Source organism: Buteo buteo, chromosome 6 (assembly GCF_964188355.1).
Source record: "Buteo buteo chromosome 6, bButBut1.hap1.1, whole genome shotgun sequence".
Lineage (NCBI taxonomy): Eukaryota > Metazoa > Chordata > Aves > Accipitriformes > Accipitridae > Buteo > Buteo buteo.
This window is the reverse complement of record NC_134176.1, coordinates 19,233,326-19,258,505: the sequence shown is the minus strand read 5'-3', so window position 1 is coordinate 19,258,505 and position 25,180 is coordinate 19,233,326. Positions and strand designations below refer to the sequence as shown.

The window sequence follows — 25,180 nt, the reverse complement described above, 5'->3', positions numbered from 1 at the left end:
TCTTCATAATAAATAGGTAAATATACAAAAACAAAGTGTTGAGATGTACAGATACTCATCTATACACACAGGCAAGAGTAAACACTGCAAACTTCCTCAAAATACTTTTTGCAATAGTCAAAAGATCAAGAAGGATACAGATTCCTGTACCTTTTCCCCACATGCAATCACACAGACAAGTATTTTTACAGCATACATCTTTAATATTTGTATTTAAGCAGCACAGATCTCTCAGCATCTATTCAAAACAACATCTTAGTACAGAAAAGGTCTAGAGTAATAGAGAAAGCTTTCACAATTTTAAGAATGCTTAAAAAGGACTGGCCAATCGAATGAAATGAATAGATATCCTCTAGCTTGCATTCAAACTGAAAAGCTCATAAAAAAGGAACCCAGATTGGAAGCACAGTATTTTTCATCTCACATGCCTCTTAAGGCAGCTAATTTCTCAGTCATTCTGAAGAGCATTGTGTGTTTACAGACTACTTATTCAAAGGTGGATTCAGAGGAGGGGCAGAAAGATACCCAGAAAAACACAAGCTTTCATTTGCACTGAGCTGTACTGCTTTAGGTTGACTGCCTGCTTCTTCAGAAAAAGGAACCTTTTGGCATTTGTCAGTAGGCTCAAATATCTTGAAATGCTGAAAAGGTGAAACAAAAAACTTTCCCTGTACTGCCTTCCTATCTGATCTTTTGTCTCATATGTTCCCCTCAGGGATGCACAAGAAATTTGTCTGAATAATTCATAAGCACCTAGGCAGAAACCAGCTTCTACTTCTGAACAAAAAGATTGGTTAAGAAGCTGATTCCAGCTATTCCACTCTGCTCTATCTGGAAGAAAAGTGGATTAAAAAAAGTAATTTTCCTAACATAGTAAGCACAGAATATATACATGTACGTATATAAACAAACTTATGCATTTATACTGGGGAAGGCACCTTTGTACTTAAAGCTACACATTGCTTTGAGGGCAAGACTGACTCTACCTTTCAAAAATCCAAGAAATGACATAGCATGAAGGTAATCAATCAACATGTAGGATTGAACTTTTAGTTTGGAATTAGCAGAATGACTGGTCTTTCCTCTTGACTACAGTATCCAACTCTTCTCTTACTATGAGCCACCTTTATTTCCCAGCAGCACTGAATATTAGGCAGATGCAAATGACTTCTTTTTCTGCAGTCTGTTAGGACTGAAATAGTCTTATTGCTTGCAGATCCTTTTTATGTCCCAGCACACACAGAAGAGAGAATAAAAAGACAGAAAAGACTGTTTCCAAAGCTGTCTTGCTCGTAAGGATATAGATCCAAAACTCATAAGCTATGGGTTACCCACACCAAATTAAGATTTCACAATACAATATCATAAGTTGAGACAAAAGTATTTAAGAATGTGGACTCAAGACTTACCAGCCTCTGCATGCTTTTCACATGGGTAGGACTAATAGACAAGGCCTCTTCATACCAGCGTTTGGCTTCATCGATATTTCCACGAAGTTCAGCCACCTGACCTCTCATGTAGAGAACATAGTGTGACATGGGAAAGAGATTAGCTGCTTCCTGGGTACATGCTGTGGCCTCAGCAGGCTTCCCAATTCCTATGTAGACTTCAGCTGTGGATGGAATGTGAGGACCAATGAATGATTTGTGCTTCATCATACCATGACTAGATGTTGTTACATGTGCTGTATTGTAAATAGTTTCATTCCAAGCAAAGGCTATTTTCCTGAAAATTTTGCAGCTTAAGAGAAATTATTATGAAATTATTTTAAATTAATTCTTCTTTTAGGAAAGCTGCTTTTCTAAATGCAATAGGAGTTTGAACCTCTAAATGGCTGTTTTAAACACCAGAAATCTCTTTATAGTTCGTTATTTTTAACTGAAGTCTGGGGTTTTTTCATTTTAGTTTTAAGATGTGAGCATGCAGTATTCCAGCACTATTTAAGAACAGAAAACCCAATACAAAACAGCACACCGAGATCCTTACAGTAGATAAGAGAACACAACTAATTACAGGGTTTTCTGAATTTTACATGTCAGCTGTTAAGCAAGCAGTAGCAATTGCTCCACTACCAATCACTAAATGGCAAGCCTGGTTTTAAGTTTCCTACTTCAAATAATTTTAAAAGAAATATAATGTTATTTGATGTGAAAAGTTTCCTAGTTAAGTTAGCAGAACATGTGAAATGCTTAATCAGCATTCTGATTTGACAAAATTTATTCATATTTCCAAGCATTTTATCTAAGATATCCTCCAGAAGCTAAAAGCATTTAACTCTGTAGCTTAAAAAAAAAAAAAAAAAAAAGCTATATTTAATTTAAGATAAATCACTCCTGATTAAAGCAGTTGAGTAGCCTGACACACACTTATCTAAATCAGATTGACTATAGGGGAAAAAAAGGTTCATTCGGTAAGTGATTAAACAACTAACAATAGAGGAAGTATTTGCCTTCTGTAGCTCTTATGACACTCTTCAACATTGCTATTTCACTACCCTGCTGGATTATTTTAATCTCTTGCTGAAAGAGTGTGAGAAGGGAGGAATAAACAGATACTAAATGCAAGAAAAAGATATCAAAGGTTCTGGGTTGGGTTTTCTATTTCTTTTACATTGGTATAGACTCTAGAAAAATTGAGATTCAAAGTAATTGCATAACTGCATTCTATCATATTACACGGTACAAGAGTCTTATAGATTAAGGCTTAAATCAAAATGCTCCATCAAAACAGCAAATTGATCTATCGCTGTTCAAGACAGGCTTCTCACTGTACAGTACAGGCCACCCATCTTGGTTTAAAGGCTGGCAGATCAGGAGCTCACACTACAGTAGTGGATTTGGGATTATGCCTAAACTCTGAATGGAACTGATGTTTGACAGCCTTTGAAGGAGCTTTCTTCTGAGACAATTGCATTAAACAGACTTAATAGTATCCCTAACTAGTCAACTTCACTACAGCAGTGCATAAACCTTAACTTACAGATGATACCGGCTATGAATAGTCATAATTATTTTCATCAAGATCAATTTATAACAATGACTAACAAAAACTGGACGTTCAGTAGGAGTCGGTGAGCAAGCACAGTTTTTTAAAGATCTTACTAATTTTCTATTTTTTTAACTGATTTTTGTAGGGTTGCTGGAATAAATTATTTTCTTCCTCTAAGACCTGATCCTATTAATGGGAGAAAAGACTTTTTTTTTTTTTACTCCTCAGTTGACCCAGTGATTTCACAGAACACATTCTACCTAACATAAATAGTATGTCTGTGTGGATGTATGGATTAATGCAGCATATTTTTAGAAACTCATGAAATGCTTTTTGATGGAGAAATGTCTTATCCACATAAAGAACTAACACATGAAATTGCAGATCCAGGAACACTTTTTTCCCCTAACCCTAAAAGAACCACCTCACCTAGTCAGAGATGGTACTGCATAACTAAAGAATAGCAAACCTGGAAGATGAGGGGATAAAATTTTGAAATCAAAATCTAAATTTGGGAGAAATTAAATTTTTCTAGGATTTTACTAACTGTTGGTAGAATCCAAAAAGCAAGTTGTAGCCATAATTTGAGAACTGGACATACAGCATAAAATGTGAATTGTATTGATATTTTTTTTTTAAAAAAAAAAAATCTAAAATATTTTGGAAAAGCTTTGGGTACTTCATTCTTGAATGCCCTTCTAAAAGCTACATGGTGAATATTACTACACAAGGAACAAGATTTTCGTGAGTATAAAATACACTACATTATTTAAATGCTAACTATTTGAGCTCTCCTGGTTTTATGGTCTCTTCTCCAGCATCAGACTTGAAACATAGTTTTAAATACACACACCTAAGTTGCTCGGTGAAAAGACAGTTAGGAAAAAATATAATTTACACAGACTGTAAAAGGTACTAAGTAAAATCTATAATTATTAGCAAATAATATGCAGAAACTAAAAATTACTTAAGTAGGTGATTATCTGCTACCACAATAATTCTAGACTGAAAAATAAGCAGAGATTAGCTAATTTAACAGACTGCAGCTGCAATTCTGTATTCCTTGCAGGGAAACAAGTATGGTAGTAATGGCTTTTAACACTAGCCAAGAGACCGTAATACTGCTTATAAATTAGCCTTATGTTACTGTAAGATATTAAATGTTGCTGTCCTGCTTACTAACTGCAGCAGAGAAACTTGACAGTTATTAACAGACCATCCTAAAAGTATTACATTTAAGCAAAATAATTCCTTTATGTTTAAAGTTATTATAGAGTTATTTTAAGAATAACTTCTCCCTTTCTCTAACAGAAGTTATGCCACCCCAACAGAATATCCAGCAGGCTTTTTGAAAAACTATGAAAGAATGAATAGAAAGTGGAACTTGTGGCTAGGTGTTAAGCATGAAAGTTCATTCAAGAAATTTCTGAAACTGAAGGAGAGCTGTTCATTCTGAGATAATGACTTCAAACTGAATAAAAATGTTAAAAAACCAACATGGCAAATTCAAATAAATCAGTTGTGAAAAACTGACAAGTGCCAGCAGACTTTGTAGGAAAATCTCAGAGAAGAGCCGCAGTTTGCAGAGAAACCAGGTACCAAGTCTGATGTGCTCTTCTTAAGTCTTCACCTAGAGAATGCCAATAATGCTTTCTGGTTCAAACCCTTCCAATGCTTACACTTGCATTTTATTGAGAAATCAATCTATTTTCCAATCAAGCTGGATAGCAATATTGAGTTCAGTCTTAATGCATTTCTCAAAGGATCACCACAGCCATTGATCATTTAGGGACAGGTCTGGTTTTAAATAGTGAGTTACTGGAGAATGTACTAATTGCAAGAGTCATTTTGTTTCACGTTTAAAATTAGCCTAATTTTCCACCTTTACACTGTATGTCCAGAAATGAAAGGTCAAAACAGTCCATTAATAAACACAAGATGAAAAATTAAAATCTGGTTACTGTGTTACCAACTTCTTTGGACTGGATGCCATACTCATTTACACTAATGACAGCTGGAATGACACTGTATATCCATAAGAACAAGCATTTTCTCTTTTTTTTCACATCATATATATTAGCTTGGGTAAATATATTCCACTAAGTTTTGCATGTATTAGAACTTATTTACGCAACTCTACCACGTCTCTATAATCTAACAGGAAGAATAATTCTCAATTTTCGTATTTTAAGATTTAAAGCTTGTTAAAGATTCCCCCCCAACACTAAGAAATAAAACACTGCACAAGCATACAGGGAGTCAAACAGTTAAACGTGGCATGAGTCTCAAAAAGGATGCAATTTCCCAATGGTAAATCTTCACTGTTATTTAAAGAACGTGTGCTGTAAGTAAGGCGTTAAGTAATTTTATCGCTGTTTTCTATGCAAGTAACCCATATACACTGATGAAGATACCTTCCACAATATCTGCTTTGTACTGTGCTTCTGAGAGAAAACTTTATTCTGAATGTTCCTACAGTGAAGAGCCTTTCTGAAGGCTCGGGGCATTTACTCTAGCAGGACAAGTAGCTGAATAGCAGGATACCTAAACACTCTGAAATGCAGCACAAATCCCCAGCAGAAGTATCAGGAACAGGATCATTCCAAAGTGGAGAGGAAGGAGACTTCAGGCTGCAGTACCTTCTCTGAAGGCAGACAGAAGCCCTCTTTCATCTCCTGTTTTTTTTCTTTCATTGCTCCCTATACACAGAGTCAGAGCACTCTTCATACTTTACATACTGGATCTTTAACACTTGAGTTCATTCTCCAGCCCAACTCTCTCCTACTTCCCACCCATGCTTCCTCCTGCTGGGAATCAAGAATATGGCCTAGAGGCCACGCTTGCCGCGATAGGTATTTTTAAGAGTGAAAAGTGGACTGTGCAGCAGATTGCAGCAGCACACCACCAACATGTATGCAAACCTGACTAAGCTGCAAACTAAAAAGGAATCAGCAAAGAGTGCCCAGACCCCTCCTTTGTAGGCAAAACAGTAGCAGTCACTTGCATGGACTGGATTAGCAGCAATATGATATGACCAACAAAAATTAACAGAAAATAAGCAGTGGAACAAGCTGTCACAGAAGGCTGAGAAATTACCAGCATTATAGATGCTAGGAGTTACTGTAGATGGCCATCTGTGATGGTTTATAAATATTTAAAACCAGTGATGCCACAATGCAGGGCAGGTGATTTGTCTAATCTGTGTTGCTTTCCAGGAGCCCTTCCACCCTCAAATGAGATCACTATTATTAATCACTGTCATTGCTCTTCTTTCCAATCTTTTGGGCTTTTTCTCTAAAACATGAATTAATAACTGGCAGCCGTCGCCCTGTAATGACTTTCACACAATAAAACTGTTAATGCAAAATAGGTAAATTAAAACGCTAAGAAATACAGCACTGGTTTGTTGAATATAAACATGACGAAAAAAAATTACGTCACTGAAAAATGCTCAAGTCTGAGAGCAGACCAAAGTGGAACAGTTGCTGACTGATTTCTAAATTACACCTTCCTGATGCAAGTATCAATAAAAAACAATTGCATGGTATACATTTTAAACTGTAAAAATACACTGGATCAGCATTTTCTGGTTAAAATTTTATATAACAGCCACTTATGATATTGCATTTAGCTTGAGGCTTGAAGCAGCATAACAATACTAAATCTACTCAAGAGAACTCCACATTTAGAAAAACAATCCTGGGCCTTTTACATTAATGAAGCTAGAAGGAAGAGAACTGAATAACAGCTCATTATAACAGCTGCAAGGGACAGGTTGCTCAATAGTACTACTCCTCTTTTTTTCCACATATGCAGAGTTATTTATTTTCAATGATAAAGTTTTTCTAGTTGCAGGAACTCTATTCAATAATCTTACAAACATCTTTTTCCAACCAATGGAATTAGGGCATCTAAATTTCCAAATAAGTACTTCAGAAACTAAATTCTTCACAGATAAGGGAGAGAGTGTTGCCTTTGTTCTACAGAAAACACGGCTCCACTGATAACAGCTGCATTATAAAACTACTGCCTTATCTTACATAAATGATCTTACACACAAGCAACTATAATGTGTTTTTTATTTCTTGACTTGCTTCAGTGCCACGCACACACCTGGAAAAAGTTTGATCTCATAAACGGTAACAGATTCTGAATGAAGCTAAGAGATTTTTTCAAGTCCTTAGGCTAGCAAGAAAGGGGAGAAGAAAGAACAAGAAAGAATTTTACTTTCACAGTACCTGCATGAAGCCATATTTGAGCCAGAGTCATCCAAGGATGCAAGGGACCTTGTTTAGGGGCACTGCTTTGCAGAGATGAAGCAACCTCAGACAGTGCTTGCTCCACTCTGGAAGCTGCTATTGATGTGGCATGGACTGAACCTGTAGAAGTAATGAAAAAAATTACTACCATAGAAAGAATGAAGGCCATACACATTGCATAAAACATTTAATTGTAACTCTTTTCATAACAGGTTTTACCCCAAACTCCTCAAGATTTAATTTACTTATACCATTTTTGAGAAGTTTTTTGAAATGTCAGGTTAATCTTCCTTGTTATGAAAGCTTTTATACTGCTCTGAAAGACTATATAAAAACCACAATGAACATTGGTAACTATACCTGACACATTTTTGGGTTGCTACTATGAATACTCTATTAAACTCGACACCTCTTTTCTGGCAATGTACAATCCAAAAAAAGGTTTGTGATGGTATTGTACACTGTAATCTTCAGGTTGCTGCATGCACTTTGATGTTAGTAATTGCTATGTCTTTGCATAGAGTGCAATTAGAGGACTATTTTAAGACCAATAACCGTACAAAAAAAGAGAACTAAAATATACAAGATGATTACAACATACACCATCACAAATACAGAATTAAACTGCACTGAATGTAAACCTTAGCTAATCAAAAAGGCTGAATTAAATGCCTTGTGGCAAAAAAGTCCCTTGCATAAAGAACACTCCCAAAGCATACTATGTAAAGGGTAATTCTCGCAAAATGAAGCATTTACAAGTGAGATTAGAATCTCATTGGCAAATACTACCCTTTTCAAAGTACTGGAATTAAAAAAGCTTCTATGACTAGAGAATATCTAATGGCAAGTGTACTTTGGATAGCCAATTACTGACAGCTTATTTAGTCATGATTTTTTTTTTTTAAAATCAAGACAATGAATATTTTAAGCTATGCTCCTTGTCATCTAAGCTTCAACGTATCTCTAGTTGTTTTATAATTACAAATTACAAAATCTCAGACTGACTAGGCCTGATTAATAAATAATGGAAGTGAAATATTCCATATTGAATCAGATGAGAAGTCTTTTAAACCCATCAACATATCTGTAATGGTCAACAATGGCAGGTACCCCAAAAGAAAGTACTGAATCCTGTACAGGTTGAACAGCACCCCACAAGCTCATCTTCATCACTAGCAGTTAAGAAATAAATGAAACTTTCACTCTCAATATCACAGGTTTTCTAAGAATTTTAACAAGAAGCAATTTGCCACATAAAACATACATTCTTAAGTGTGACAAGATAAATCAGCAAACCAGAAAAGCTGAAGAAATTCCTAGCACGCAGATCAGTGGGAGGATAAAGTTTGTCTGGAAGTGTGCATCATGTTTCCCTTAACTGACAGAAACAAGGGAAGAGCAGCACAGGACATAATTAGCATTTCATATGTCATTATGAACAAGGAATTGCCCTGAAGATCTGAAACCGTATCTGGCCATGGACTTTGCTTTCCTTTACTGGCTGATGAAACAACTCAAACTCCAGCCCACTGAGTTGAACATTCACTAATGTTTTTGTGTGTCTTATCTTTAAGGCTTAACTTCTGAAGAAATATTAAAGGGAAGTCTAAGCAAGAAGCATGTGGAGTGTATTCAAAGAAAAATATCAGCAAAGGTACCATAAATAAACACTAGTCACCAGTAATCCTTTTCTTGTGTGACACCCACTTCTGTAAATGCATGTCACTGCAGCCTGTCACTTGTTTACCTTCCAGGGACTAATAGTGAAAGAGCCTCCTCATCTCTCCAGAAGAATTTGTAAAGAAAAGGGTGCGATTCACTGACACAATGGATATCATCTAACCCCTTCCTTCTGAAAAGCAAGTATTCAATTTGGTATTAAAAAGAACCTATATTTTCTATTCTTTAAAACAAGGACTCTGGCTGCCAGCCAGGCCACAAGTAATTTCATATAGAAAGTGTGCTGTTAGATTTTAAGCCTCTAGTACTTAACCATAAAGCACACATGGTAATGTATTATTAAAACTTTTTATACATCAATTTCTATCTAAAAAAGAACTATACTGTGATAAAATTCTTATGAGTTGCAGTGCCACCTATATTAAAGTTAAAATAGAGTGGATACTGAGTGCTTCCTGTGGTAATTAAGTCCTATCTTGAACTTTATTGTGAGTGGCAGAAAAAACCAAACCAACCCAAAACCAAATAATAATAATAAAAAATCTTTCTAGAAATTTTTTTTCAAAGTGTTATTATTCAAATTGCTTATATTTCCTGTTTAGGAAAAAGGCATCCCTTCACATATGGCAGCAACTAGTCCTCTGAAGAAAACACACATGTATACAAAGTAACAGTCTTCAAGTGTCTTTACTTCAATCAAACTACTACAAAATAGTTACCTCCTATCTTTCACTAAATTAAAACAGCTAATATAAAAACATATTCTAAATCAATCATGAATATTAACAATCTAAAATTCAACGTGGACCAAGTAACTTAACTGTTTTAGAAACTCAGACTACAGATTATTCAACATAATCAACTAAATTTAAGCTGCCTCTAAACAACATCCCAGCTAAATGGATTCTCGGGGTTTAAGTTTGAAGATCAATGTTAAGCAGCACACAAAGAAACTTGGTGTAATCTTCTGCAGGGCTGTTTGGAAATCCAAGCCTTTGAAATCCTTCATGCTTCAGTCTTATTTAAAATGTGGAGAACTTAAGGATGTTGCAAAACAGCACAATAGTATCGATAATTGGTCTTTTTTGTTTGGTTTTGTTTCTTTAAAAACCCTCCTTGCAGTGGCTATTAAGAGAGATATCCAGCACAAGGCTATACAGTTTCCAAAAGAAGGAGGGATGACCTCTAGTGCAGCCTTGCATATCTAATCAGCCAGCCACTGTATCCTTTATCATACTTTTGCTATTACCTTTTTTTCTTTCTTTTTTTTTTTTTTTTTTTTAACAACAGTAGCTTTTTGACACTGCCCAATCAGGCATCTTTCAGGTACATTGCAATCATGCCGATAACTCTAACCCATAAACCCCTAAATGCTTCTTTAGTATTGCCACAATTAGCTGTCATCTGACTCATTTCTGGCTCCTTCTGTTAAAACAGAATTAGTAAGCTTTCATTTTGCAGAATACTAAAAATCATTTAAAGACCCTGTGTACTAAAAACCTTTTGCTGACCTTCCTCAAAATTTTATTCAACCCTTTTCTTATTAGAACTAACTATCCGAACTATTTGTTCCTTGTTCTAACCCAGGGGACCCCAGATTCAGATCTTTATAGTCACATTACAATTCTAAAATGTGTAGTAATTTCAATTACCACTGGTAAAGATACAGAGTGGTTTGTGAAAAACTGAAGGTAAAGAGTGGATCTTAAAGTCTGCTTGAAGCCTCACAGATCCTATGTAACCAGTTATTTGGTGGCTCCCTGTTGGTTTTGTCATAAGCTCTGCTCTCTCTTCCCAGCCTTATCTGTATTTTGATTTCTTTGGTCTGTGTTCAGTACCCTCAGCCAAACACAAACATATCCTCACTTTCAGTCTTACAATTCACTCAGTTGTAGCTTCCTTCAAATGCTCAGACAGAGTAGCAGTAATTTCTGGTTTAAAATTCTACCGTATCTTCCACGCACACAAATATCCTTGCTCTTCCAAGACAATTTCTAGACCTGCTGTTATAGCGTGCCATTTTAGAATCAAGAAGAAATTCCCTCAAAATACCACAAGCAGCAAAGAGTGTTTATTTTGAAATATAGAAGCATGAGGTCTGGAAAAGTAATATATCACCAAAATGGATCCTGCTACTGACTTTCATTTGTTTAGTTTTGTTCTGAAGCTTGTTTATACAAAAAAGGCCAAGCACAAAACAGGGAGTGTCTTTGCAAGATCTAGAATTCCACTACTTAAATTACTTATTGATTAACATCTGGAATCATAATCACATTGCAAACTGCAAAGTGTGACAGAAGGTCTTAATCATAATGAAGTGTTTCTAAACCAAAAAGTTATAACCTCCCACTCGTTTCCTATAATGACATTTGTCCAGAGTTTACAGTTTCTACTCACCATACTAACATAGTATCTGCAACAACCATAGTTACGTCAATGTTTCAATTCAATCTCAAATAGAAAACCTAATAGCAGCCTTGTACAAACACAATTTAACCAGGAAGTTAAGTCATTTCACAGAAACCTTTCTTTTCCAAGTCACACCTACAGTTCAACTTCTGTGAACAACAAAGTGTTCAATTTATTCTCTTTAGGCTTTTCTTAAGATAAATGTTACAGGAGAGTCTACATGAAACCCATCTTTTAAATATCATTTTTAAGTCACCCTATGTAAATACATGTGTTATGACTTCTTCAGTTCTTTCCTTGGTCATTGCCCAATAAATTCTTCAGAATGTAGCCTAATGGACACGAAATAAGACATGGACTCTATCAGCACTTAGTTGGCATGCAGTCTTGGAGAAAAACAACCTCACTTTTACATACATCAAATTTTCCTTCTGAAAATGAGTAAAAGAGTGGACTGTCATCCTTCAAGAAACATGTTCATATCAACTGACAAAAACACTGTAACAGGATTTCTTTTTATACCATAAAAGAGAATATTACTAAACAGTTTTACATTCATCATGTTTTCAATGTTTCAACATTTACATAAAGAAAAAAATGCTTTAACAGCAATGCTCATGCAGGAGAAAAGAGGAAAAATCCCATGACTTTCAACTTCACATGCACACAAAGCTGGCAGTAAGAACATTAGTGGTGTGACATACAGAGAACTCTGTCCTAAAGAAAGCAATCGCATGATACAAAGAGGCAGTAACTTCTGCAGGACTAATACATCACTGAAGTGATGCATTTGATAAGAGAGATTGGCAGGGTTAGCCAAAATTAACAGGTTTTTCTATAAAATTCATTAAGTGTCTGAGGCACCTTTCACAATCACAAATTATGAAGCCAGCTTATCTTTTGGTGCAAAGTTATGCATGGAGTCAGGTATGGACAGCATCATTCATAGAGCATCCTCTCAGCTCTTTGAAAAAAATTTTCTGAGTTTAGCCACTGTCAAACATGCTGTTTTATGTATCTTCTTTTCTCTCCTCCACCAAATCAGTCTCCTGTACTACCCCCGTACTGCTTATTTCACATCCTGATTAAAGCAGCAGTTATTTTTATTGATCTGTATTCTTCATTCTCTGTTATTTAGCTTGTTTTCATCATTTCATTATTTTAAAGCGTACTCTTAAGATATTTATTCTACAAGCAAAATTTGTACCACAAGAGAAAATAGTTTATTATGAAAAATGACAGCAGTTGCAGTGTTGCATTTTGGACCAACATACTCCTTAGGAACAGTAGTGGCATAAAATCTTCTCTAATACAACACACTGGCAGCTGGCCATTATGTTATACAAGACCGTCCTAATGTGTCTTTATTTGCAGTCCTCTAGAAATGAATACTGCCTCTTTAATCATTAAATGCAAGTGTTAGTTGAGTGCATTCAGATCTCTTAAGATTACAGCCCTTGGGGTGACTGAATGGGCAAAGAGTATCAGCCTTGCTTTACACACTATCAAACTTCCACTACTGATGGACAAAACATGTACGTTTTGTGGTAAAGGAAAAGGTGATTTAACTCCTTAAGAAATTAATAGAACTGCACAGTGAATACTACTTACAAACTGAAAAAAGGGAGTAAAAACCATGAAAGTAAGCATCTGATGGATTGCCTTTGAACAGATCAAACCACAAATTAAAATCCAAAGTAAGAAGGAGGGGAAAAAAAAAAAAAGATATATATATATATATATATATACATAAAACCCCCACAAACTCCAAGAAAGCCAAAAGATTTCTGATAATCTTCAAACTGTAAATCAGGTTTACAGGGTTTCAAAAGATAAAAAATTTAAATAAGAAGATTACTGTTTACAATAAATATTTTCATAGAGCCTTTGCTACACCTCCAAAATCATGTTCCTGTTCAACAGAAATTGGAAGTCAAGTCAATAATACAAAGTGTCTTTTACTTCTTTCACTGGAAAAAAAATTGAACTGAGAAAGATACAGAACATGAGATTTTCAGCCCTGGCAACTATACTAACATGCTATAAGCATCTAGGCAAACCTCTACTTACTCAGAAGATAGAGAAGCTTAGAGAAGAAGATAGAGAAGATAGAGAGCTTTAACTTTCATTAATTATTTACACTATACAAAGGACTCCAATATCTGGGGTTTTTTCATGGTTCCGCTACTCCTCATGCATATGGTGGAAGCTCCTTTCCCTGAGGATACGGTAGCTTGGAAATGGAAAACTTGGGCTTTACATAATGGAATCCGTGCTTGGGCTTCTGCATTCTTTCAGTTTGCCTTCATTCTTGAGTGGGCTCTTATTAACTTGTAGCTCTGCAAAGAACAAGTAATTTAATGCTAACTGAGATGTACTGTTTATAGAGTAGGTCTGAGCAAGTTCAACTCAATGACAGCCAAAGCTGTAATAGCAATCAATCAACTATTCAAAATTATCAAGAAGAAAGTCAGACTTCAAATAGCTAAACTTCTGTAGGACACAGATTTCCTGGAGTCTAAAGGAAGTGCTTTCCTTAATTTCCAGTTACAGGCTTACATATGAGCTAGTGTTTTCAAAACTCTAGTCTTATATCAGCTATTTTAATGAGTGAATTTTGCTAATATTCAAAGATTTGTTGTCTACATTTTGTTAGGAATTAATATCTTTGACATGGTATCAGTCAAAGGCTAGGTGTCAAAAATGAATTTCTTAAGATTGGATTATAGTAAATGCAGTGACAAAAGCAGTGCTGTGCATAAAGCTATAAGTGAAGGACAATTTAACAGAAATAGAAAGGAGTTAAAAAGAACATGGATGCAAAACTCCGTTGATTTTACCCTGCCACCTGAACTACTCTGGCAGCATTACTGTACAGTTTGTATTCAAGCAACACAGGGATTGATCTTACAGCATTTTTAAATTGGCATCATTTCAATGAACAGGATGGTTCTTGACCTGAAATAGCATAGTACTGATTTTCATTGCTGTAATACTCTGAATCATTCCAATATGCTCTACTTGCAGTATGAAAATACACACTGATATTTAGGCAATTTTTTCCTTCATGTGACTTTTCAGGGAAGATTTTGGATGCAATTAGCTAACGGCTTTCTGAAATTAAGTCATTAAAAACTGTAGAGATAAGAATGAAATTCTATAGAAATGACAGTCTTGTTAGGCAAAAGGTGCCAGCAATGGAAATAATTTACAGCAGTAAATACTACAGAGCAGTCTTGGCCAATAACCTTTTACCCAAACACCCATCATTTTCTCTAACAGTCATGAGAACAGAGTATTAAATATGTCTGCAACTTTACCTCTTTTGGGACCAATGAAACAGTCTATTCTGATGAAACTCAAAAAACCCATTCAGTATTTAATGAACACCCAAAAGACCAGTTTTCACCCACACTGTTGAAACTTAAACTGTTTAAACATGGTTTATCAGTTATGAAGATTATCAGAAAAATACAGCACAAACTAACACGCCCATCAGGAATAGAAAGCCAATTTACAGTGAGAAGGTGTACGGGGCTCAGGAACTTGGTCACAGTATGGAGAGGCTGCATGGGGCCAGACAAAGGTATCTGGTTTAGGATGAGGATGAGGAAGATGAGAAGATACAAACAGTTGGAGAGGAGACTCTGTTCTTGAGAGAGAAGATGAGGAAGTATCAGAGGCTAAAAAGCGAAACAAAGAGAATGATAAGGGGGAGGGGGGGGAAGCAGGAAAGAAAAAAGATCCAACAGGGTTTAATGGACTCATGGATGCCAAAAAATGCAAAGCATTTATTTCACCATTCAGTAAGATGGAAATGGCTTCTACATAAAATAAATACCACTTCTTCTGAAAGCAACATAACCCCCCCCATACTCATAGGTACTCTCCTTCCATACTAAACTAAATTAAAAAAACAAATTAAAGATTATTTTTTCCCCTATGTTCTAATGCATAAATTTGTAGAATATATTTAAGGGGAAATAAAGATCAAAGTTTAAAACTCAGCTACTATCGTTTCTTCCTATGATAAACTCAGTGGACTGCAATGAATACAGAAAAAATTGAATAATCCGTTTTTAAAAAGATTGAGTGCAATTTACCTTAACCAAAATAGCCAGTTGAGTCTCACGTGATTTGCATATGCATATCTATCATTGGATATGAAATGTGCATGCCTCCCTGTGAGATTTTACTTCAGTGATTGATTCATCAGAACTTTTTTTTCCTCTCCATATTTAATTCCTTCATCAACATAAACAAACATGGGTGCTTGCCACTCATAGCAAACCAGCTGAAATAGAAGGCAAACTTAAAGTAGATTTGCCACAGCTATTGATCAGGGCCTTAGAATTAACAGTCTAGCCTTGTAAGAAATCCATAATACACTCTTCTGATACTTCAAAGATTACACAAATATAAACTTGAAACATTTAATAATTTCTGATTATAGGATTGGTAAGTGCTTTATATAAAACTGGGTTTTAAGACCTTTTTTTTCCCCCAATTTCAACTTCTGTGTAATTGATACATCTGAGAAAAAGAATGTTTTACACCCATTACAGCTAGATGTATTTTTTTTTAAGGATTTTAAAATTGACGTTCCAAGTATGCAAGACTTCAGATTTGACTTTTAGCTCTCATTTCTTGGTACTCAAATTGCCCGAACTCAGAGCAGACAGACAAAGAGGATCACCATCACAGGTGGCAAGCAAAGTTAGGAAGGGGAAAATTTCCAAATGTTCATGTGTATACACACACATAAATGTATACACATGGTAGCATTATACTGTATAAAGAGGAGAGGAGTGAACATTTCTGTCCTAAGAGGATTTTCCGCAATATGTTTCCTGCATACCCCTATTTTAACATTTGTTTACTTATTTAAAGGTCAAATTTTTTCTGCATTTCTAAACACTGGGGTTCCACAGAATTCGCATGAGCTCTTTCAGCCTATAAAGGTCTAACATCTTGACCATCTATTGTTTCTATCATCTACCATTTATGAACAATGTTTTTTTCACAGTCTGCTTAAAGTTTTCTCACTCAAACACTATGACAAGCTTGACTTCATCTATTGTTATAGTACCATAACCTTTTAATTTCTGCAAAATTTTTACATAAACTTCTGGATGAAGAATTTTGGACAAAACTCGGATATGGAGCTTTTATATGTATAATACTGTATAGAAAACAGTGGATAACAAAGCTCTAGTCCTTACCAGAATTTGAGTACTGGTATTGCAACAAGGTTTCTTCTGCTAAAATTAACAATTAAAAAAAAAAATCAAACCCAAAACCCAACCCCAACCCCCCTTAAAAATAGAAAAAGAGACCCCCCCCAACTCATCCTCCACAATTACCTTTTATAAGAAAAATAATCAGAAAGGGACCCCATATTTTTAATTTCCCATCTTGTTCTCCTTGACAATAGAGATAAGCTCTAACAACACAGCTGAGATTCAGAAAAGATGACTAATTAGAACTTCTAGAAAAATCAGACATATATATATAGATCCGGTTTTCCAATCAAGATATTGGCTGCAGGATTTGAATCTGGGGCAAGCTTCTTGAAATCTCACTGTTTTGGATGAGGTACTTAAAAGGGTTGAGGAATATGCAGTCCTTAAAAAGCAGCAATTCATTATGCTCTCAAGTGTAGCAGATATAAAATAGGACACCCCGAAGATGTAGATCAAGAGCTCTGTGTCCCCATGGGGGAAAAACAAAACCCCACAACTAACCACAAAACCCCCTCCCACACCAGCACCCCAAAAAGCACTTTGTTGAAGGCATAAAATAAATTATCTATATCTATGTCTATCTATATATGTATATGAAACCTTTAAAATCTAGTTATGTCCTTAGAATGAAACAATGAGCTAGACTAAAATACAGAATGATCACTACAGAATAATATAATGTTATCTTATTCGTTTTAATTATACGAATACAAGACAGAAAATTCTGCATTAGGGGCAGCAAGCTAAATTATGCCATACTTCAGACCATATCACATTGCAATTCTTTGAAATCAGGTGACCTGATCTTTGTAATCAAAACTGTTTGCCACCATAGCAAGCACAGAACATTTTCTGTTTACTTACATTATTTCAAAACTGAGTGAACATTCAATCCAACTTTAACTTTCAGAAGTTAAGTATCTAAATTGGATTTTTCCCTAGTGCACAATTCTGATGTTAAACAAAGAGATACATTACAGATTTCAATGTATCTTAATTTATGGGTCAGTGTATTCTAATTCATAGGCTGGCAAACTTTCCCATAAGCGGTTTGTGTCAAAGTGCGATTAAGCAGAAATTCACATCTGAAAAGTGCCAGGAAAAGCATGATACAGTTTTGAGATAAAACCCAGGAAACAGAAAACTCTCAATATTTAGAATGCAAGTAACATACTGTAAATGTTTTTGGAACTAGCATCATCATGGTAATTCCTTCTGCAATTTTCACAGGATGCATGGCTCACCTGCTTTTTGGCTATATGAGTTTTAAGGCATATCAATTTGCATTCTGGTAGCTGAACATATTAAAATAGGCAAATTACATGTTGTAACTATTTACTGACATGTAACAATCTTAGCTTTTATGTAGTGTACCTGTGTACCACATTTTTGATATGTGTATCAAAATATCACAGTATATATTATCTGTAATAAATAAATTTTGCTTATAATGTCAAAGCTATGTCTACAATAAGCCAACCCACCCATGCAATTAAATTTTAATATATTAGAGATTTCAATTAATTTAATTAGCAACAATGCAGTTTTTTTGAGATTAAAAGTTTTCTGAAATTTTTCTGATTTACCTTTTAAAAAGAAAATACTTGCAAATACTGGATGGACAGAAAAGCATAAGACTTTGGCAAATAGGCTAGTTCAGCATACTAATTTTTAGCCCTTGCATAAGAAGATACCTCTAAGCTCAGCAAGATCCACACTGTAGGTATTTTAATTTATAGGGAATGTGGTCAGCAAGTGTTTCACAAATAAAAAAGAAAAAAAAACTTATATTGCACAATGTCTATTTCCACTTACATGACAACAATGAAAATATGATTTCATTTAGCAAAATAAAACAAAAAAACTAATGCAAAATCTAGCTATGGCCAGACCATTTTACCTATTTTATTGTTCAAACGCAGTTCTTACCTGTTTCAGGATCACTGAAATCTGGTAATGTAATTGTATTAAGCTGTCGTCTATCAGCAATAGCTCTGTCTAACAGGCTGCTCCCACGTCCGGAATCACTGTAATGAAGTATAGAAATTGCAAGCTATTAAAATATAAAATTATATACTGAGATACAAGTTGTATGCTGCCCTCCTCCCACAAAGGTTCCTGCTATAAAAGTTCTTGCTATGAACAAATTTAGTACCAAGCACCACTAACCACTCACAGTGCATTATGCCAGCTGCATTAAAACAGAATTAAGCTAAGCAAAACTAAATCCATATTTACTTCAGCAATTCTGTTTTCACAATTAATACAGCCACAAAGGGAATACAGTCTTCTAATTCGATTCATAGCTAACAGCTTTACAGAAGGGATTTATTGTACATTAAGCTTTTATATAATATGAGGTACAGCTCTCACACAAAGCCAAGATGGCAGATCTAAGTTTGAAAATCCACACTTTTCCCCAGACTGAAGAGAAACACTAAACTCAGGACACCTAATTTTAGGTAAAGACGTTATAAAGATACCATAACTACATTTCACATATAAAAGGCATCACTTTTATCTCTGGAGTTTGGGGGGTTTTTGTTTTAACACACACACACACACATATTAACTGCCTAATGTTGAACTGGATCATAATAGGGCAGTAGGAACATTCTGAACTCTTCCAACACCTCAGGAGCATAAGCAGTAGCAGCAGTTTTCACTGATGGCTCCTGTGGACAAATGCACTTAATTTCTACTTCAGTTATAACTCAGTATCTGTCCCTCAGGCTTCTTGTTGACATACTCGCTGGAAAACTAATTCCTCCTAGAACTACTCTTAAAGATTCAGCAGAAGAACAGGGTCTGAAGAACTAAGTGCTCCTTCTCCTTAAGATGAGGCAAGTATTGAGACATATTGACAGAAAAGTGTGAGGAAGCACATAAGTGCACTCCTTCTTTAACATTCTACAGTTGATACAGTAATTTCATTCTTAGGATTGCAAGTCTGGTACTATTCACTATCAATACTCTTTTAAAAACCTCGTTTAAAAAAAAGCACCCCACAAACTTAAAAATAATTAAACTTTAAAGCAAATGGCCTATTAGCCCAACTTAGCTAAAGTTTTGTCTGATTTTCACTGAAGAGAAAAAACTCCACAAAATTCCTAGCTAAAAGTAAAGCCTGAGAAACTTCAATCTAAACTGCAAGGCTGGAATTCAGTACATCTTTCCATTTGCCTTAATTTTAAAATCCCCTCCTCCTGAATTTGAACTGAGAGAATGGCAAGAAGCCTTTCAGCAACTCTATAATTGCACACTTCAAAAACCAGTGAAACAACTTCCTCTCTTTGTACAGATGTTACTAAAATGGTATAAATAAAGTTCTGCATTACCCTAACATTATTGCATGACTGATTTCCTTACAAAATGATGCCATTATAGAAATCCACAGGAAACAGAAGGGAACTTTCTGGGACACACACTATCAGCTATAGTTGTTACATCAGTTGGTGCATATTTTCTGGTAACCGCTGTATTAATTACTTCCTCAACCCACAAGCAATGACATGCCAAATGTTGCTGACAAGTAGAGCCAGGCCTAGCATAAGTATCTTCAAAGCACAGCACTGGCATTGTGGTTTGTTCTGTTTTCCTAATGCAAACTAAGAACTGGAAAAGAACTGAACTATTTTCTAATGAACTTCAAGCAGCAGGCTAAAGATAAACATTTAAACCTTCTAAGCGTTGAACCACAAAATAAGTTTTAAATTCATATTAACCATCTCATGAGGAAAGTGTCTGTATGCCAATTAAAGACAAAAGAAAATTGTTCTAAATCAGCTGAACAAAGGTAAGGCACAGTGTTGCACTCAGCCCTGACTTTGTGTGGTATATCTAGTTATACGTAACTTATTTCATTATTAAGATTACTGAGGACATTGAACCCAACTGTACCCCACAAAATCTGATTAATTGCAAGAAGAATTATTTAACATAAAACACAAGCTTATAAAAAAAGTGAGTTATCTCATTTGCAAAATGATACATCAAAATCAGTTTTCAGTCTAAATTAGAATAGGAAAAAATGTTTCAAATAAGCATAAAGGATATTTAAATATTTGAAAAACAACATTCTAAAAAAGGTTTCAAATGATTAAAAGACCTTTTATTATTGGCTTAAAGAAGTATTAAAAAAATAGAGCTTCAATTATTTCCAGTGGGAGACATAATTTTCAAACGGTGCTTTAAAACAAAATGAAGTGTGTGTTAAAACTACAGAGGCTGGAAAATTTAACTTTTCACAACAATCCTGCATCATCATTCTTCAGTACATCTGGAGTGCAGTTGAATCAACAGAGAACTTCCCAGTCACGTTTCAGGTCTGAAGTGACAATTGTTATCCCAGTCAGACAGATCTGGATCACCGTAATAGCATATGAAGGTATTCAGTCCTTAAATTTCACTCAGACCATCCAAAGAAAGGTTACAGCTTGCTATCCATATTCACTGTTTAATGTAATTCTGAATGTGTGATTTGGGAAATCTTTCTCCTTCCATCATGACGCTTATCCACAGCTCCTGTCCATTCCATTCCTAATTTGATTTTAATTTGTTGCCATAAACCAGAACTTCAAGAAAAGCTTTCAATGTCAAGATAAAAAAGCAGTAAAAACTACCAGATGCAAAGTAATCCTCACTAATTTTTCTACTTAGATGTTCTTGAAGAAGAATGGTGACACATGTGAGATAGCAAACTGCTGTCTGAAGCTAACACAGCCAAGAGTAAGTTTTCACAGTCACTGCTGATGTCTGAAGGAAGCATTATTACTTAATGTGTATTTAACATGGCACAGTAGCTCTTAGCACAACAATAAAAAAGTAATGACAAGCCATGATTAGAGCCCTGATCAGTGTAGAGGATACAACAGCAGAGATGGAAGGTGAAAAGTTGTGCTGGAGTACATGCAAAGCCTCACTGAAATTAAGCTTACATAGAAATGGTAACTATTCTGCACAGCAGTCTGACAATAAACTCTTAAACCCCGCTCCCCACACATACAAACAGCCAACTAAAATAAACCACCACCCACTAAGTTAGAAGAGAAATTCTCTCCCGGCTCCCTGCTGCTAGTTCAGTGACTTTGAGTTAAAAATAATTCTGCTCAAACCTTTCTGGTTGCTGACGTACTTACTGTCTATAATCCCCAAGTCCTGCTCCCTGCTCCCCAGCGCAGTACCGGAGTCTCTCTCAGGACGCTGTGACGGACTCGTATCCCTTCCCAGGCTTTTCCTGCCACACTCTCCAAACCTTCCTGCTCTGAACTGCTCACTAGCTCGCTAAGGAGAGACGCAATTTCCCCTCTTTGGCCATTAAGCCAACTCTGTCAATCTTCTTAAAGAGATGCATGTGTTTACATAACTGAGATCAAACAAAGTAAGAGCAAAAACTGAACAGATAATGTTCATCATACTGCTATACAGGTATCCGATGCCACCTGGTACAAAGCTCTTCTGCTGCAGCATCTGTTCTCCAGAAACTGTCAACCCTTCAAACAACCAGATAGCAGGAGATTCTGCTTGTCCTCTTCTCCAGGTACTTGATAAACGTGTTGAATAGTACCAGCATGGATTTCTGCAAAGTGGCCTTCCCGTTTATTTCATGGCTTATCTAAACCTATATGGCAAAGGACCTTCAAAGAAGCATTTTGGAAACCCAAATAGGATTGTATCAACTTATCCAAATACTTGTTAATGCCTCTAAGAACCTAAATAGGTTCATAAGCAAGACCTCCCTTTAAAAAAAAAGCCATGCTGTCTTTGCAAGCACATCATATTTACCCATATGACCTCTAATGTTTCTATGTTCTTAACTAACATCTAGTCCTCCTTCATTTTATTTAGTTAAAGTCCTTGAACTAAATTTCCACTACAGCAATCTCTCCTCTAGCCAATATAGAAGGCTCTATAACCCAGATCGGGGGGGGGGGGGGGAGGGGGGAATCAAGACAATACCAGTACATTGAGCCCCATCAAGGAGAATGGCAGTTACCCAATCTCTGTAATCAGTCCTCATCACTGCAGTTTATTAGCTTTGGCATACATTACTTCACAGAACTCTGGACAGTTTCTGCATGTCAATCAGCTGGTATCTTTGCACTTCAGTCTCCAGATTCCCAGAGGATTAGTTTGTTCATACAAAATACCAGACCAAGTAAAAGCAGGACTGCTAATGCTAACATTGCCCTGAAAGGCTACTGAGCAAGGTACCGAGCAGCCTAGAATTCTACAGCGTCTTACCTTGGGTTAGTGAGATTGTAGCAGGATTTCCAAATCTGGAGCATGTGTTTACAGGTAAGGAGCGCTTCATCTGGGCCTCTGCACAGGGACTCCAATTTGACTTTTGTAAACAGTAATCTAGTGAAAAGAGAAAGGAAATTAAAAGAGAAAGAAAAGATATACCAACTCAAGCAAAAAAATTTTAAAGATAGCCAACATCACACCAAACTGGAGAAAACATAACTCCAAAAACAATGTTAATTTAAATAATTGTTTCATGAAGTAATTACAATAAAGTCAAATATCTAATGTCATCAAAGTACTAGTGCTTTTTACAAGATGGCCTTTTCAAATGGATAGAAACAATAGTTGACAGGATTTTCAAAAGTTTTTTGTGAAATTAGCAGGACCACTAAAAACAGTACTTCATATGTTGAAAAGAGATGTCTTCACTAAGGAAAATCTTTACTACTTTTATGAGAAAGTATTTTCCATTAACTAGCTCAGATGACAGTTATCTAACATATACCTCACAAAAGAAAATAATTCAGTATGATGCAAGTTATTTCCCTGTAGTATTGACTTCTACTACAGGAAATGGAAGAGGCTATATTGAAAAAGATACCACTGGACCGATAGATTCATGGGAGGTAGTCAGCATTGGTAAGGTCAACAAGAAAATGTAGCTCCACTCTACATTATGTTGCCAGCAGCAGGCACTAAAATTGATGTTTGACTTGAATTTTGAACATTTTGAACATTTGCAAGTGACAACCTGAAGAAAGCACATCATTCATCAAATATGCAACAAACTATTCATAATGGAAGCAAACATGTTTGCCGGAAGCCACTATAAATTAATTCTGATTTCAAAGTTGACGTTTCCAATGGCAGCAAGACAAATAAAGTGCACAGCCTCATAAGATGATGACTGCATATTCCTTTTGCATGCCATGTAACAATAGAAGGTTCTCCACAGATATTAACTTAGACACCTTCCTGGATAATTAAAAAATATAAATGTAATGAGACAATAAATAAGCTAATTCATTGGTATGCACGTTTATAGGAGTCACAGCATCTGGGAATGTATACTACACTGGAAAAATACTAATTTAAAAGCAATTTTTAGTAAATTGCAAGATTAAAGAGCACAAAGAAGGAGAAGAGTATGCACATAAAACTGTTAGCCTACTTTCTGGTTTTAAACCCAGGTGTACTTTGGCATTTTATTTCAGTGCAACCTTAACCATCCTAAGTGAAAAATTTGTATGATTGGTCATATGGTTTGCGTGGGAAGACTGAGAAGGGTGTAGAGGGTGGGCATGTGTGAAAGCTCAGAACTTTCTTATCCCAAATACAAACTTCAAGGCTGCTAATAGTAACTGCAAACTGCCAGAGGGTTTTCTCAAGAATAAGAAATGACATCACGTGCCTCAGCAAGTTACAGTAGCTAAAGCTTTAGTGTTCCACTGAACATCCTTTGCAGAAACTACACAGCATGTAAATCTAAAAATGAATTGCACTACCTTAATTGTACAATGTATATGTTGGTGGAACTGAGAAGGAAATAGAAAGCAGGTCACTGAGTTAAAGAGAGTGAACACCTGTGGAGAAGCAAGGTAAATAAGGTCATATGGAGTCTCACCTGATGTCATGTAGGCATCAGAGTAATCAGTTACACTAGTTTAGCTTTCTTCCTATCAGTAAATCAGATTTGAGTGTACAGGGAACTATATAGATAATTTAAAGTCATATTTCATTTAGCAGAGCATTTAAGACTTTCAGGAATTCTGTAGCAGAGAGAAGGCACAGGGTCAGTAAATCACTAAGATTCAGCATGCAAGAACTAAAAGAAAAATTGAGCAGGAGATAGAAAGGGAGGGGATTTGATTATTAAGAAATTATTTAAACACGTGTACAAAATAGCAGGACTCTGTGCAACAAAAGCGTAAGAACCTGGACTACTAGTGCAGGATTCAAGGACAAGACAGCAGAACACAAATATACTTGTAAGAGTTAAAGCAGCAGATCAGAATTTGATGCTTTTGGATGCACTTGTTATATATGCAACATAATCCCTGTTTCTTATGCATCATGGCAATCAAGGTGACTGGATGGTTGTATGTTTCCCAAAATACAAACAATAAACAAAGGATGATGGAAAAATATTCATAATTCTAATAAAGAAAGGCTAGGCAATTGTATCTAACGGGGGGGAAAAAAAAGTACATTAGTGTGGGATTATCCACACTAAACCAAAAATAATCTTTTCCATATAAAAGGTTGCATTCATAAAGCCACAAGGAGCAGTTTCGCTGGGTCCAAGACATATTTTGACTATAAATCACAAAATAACTAAGACACTTCAGAAAACTG

General features: G+C 35.6%; 1 protein-coding gene across 4 annotated transcripts in view; it reads right to left on the bottom strand.

Annotated features, from left to right (window-relative positions):
• TTC7B (tetratricopeptide repeat domain 7B) overlaps positions 1 to 25,180 on the bottom strand; it is a 140,500-nt gene that overhangs the window by 28,583 nt on the left and 86,737 nt on the right. For 2 of the 4 annotated variants that reach the window (XM_075029985.1, XM_075029986.1), the window contains exons 16-21: positions 22,823 to 22,939; positions 18,509 to 18,606; positions 14,855 to 15,019; positions 12,948 to 12,998; positions 7,227 to 7,367; positions 1,410 to 1,612 (exon numbers count right to left, since the gene is read on the bottom strand). In XM_075029985.1, coding sequence (XP_074886086.1) covers positions 1,410 to 1,612; positions 7,227 to 7,367; positions 12,948 to 12,998; positions 14,855 to 15,019; positions 18,509 to 18,606; positions 22,823 to 22,939 — 775 coding nt within the window. The remainder of the gene's footprint in view (positions 1 to 1,409; positions 1,613 to 7,226; positions 7,368 to 12,947; positions 12,999 to 14,854; positions 15,020 to 18,508; positions 18,607 to 22,822; positions 22,940 to 25,180) is intronic. The other 2 variants (XM_075029987.1, XM_075029988.1) reach the window with 2 other exon arrangements.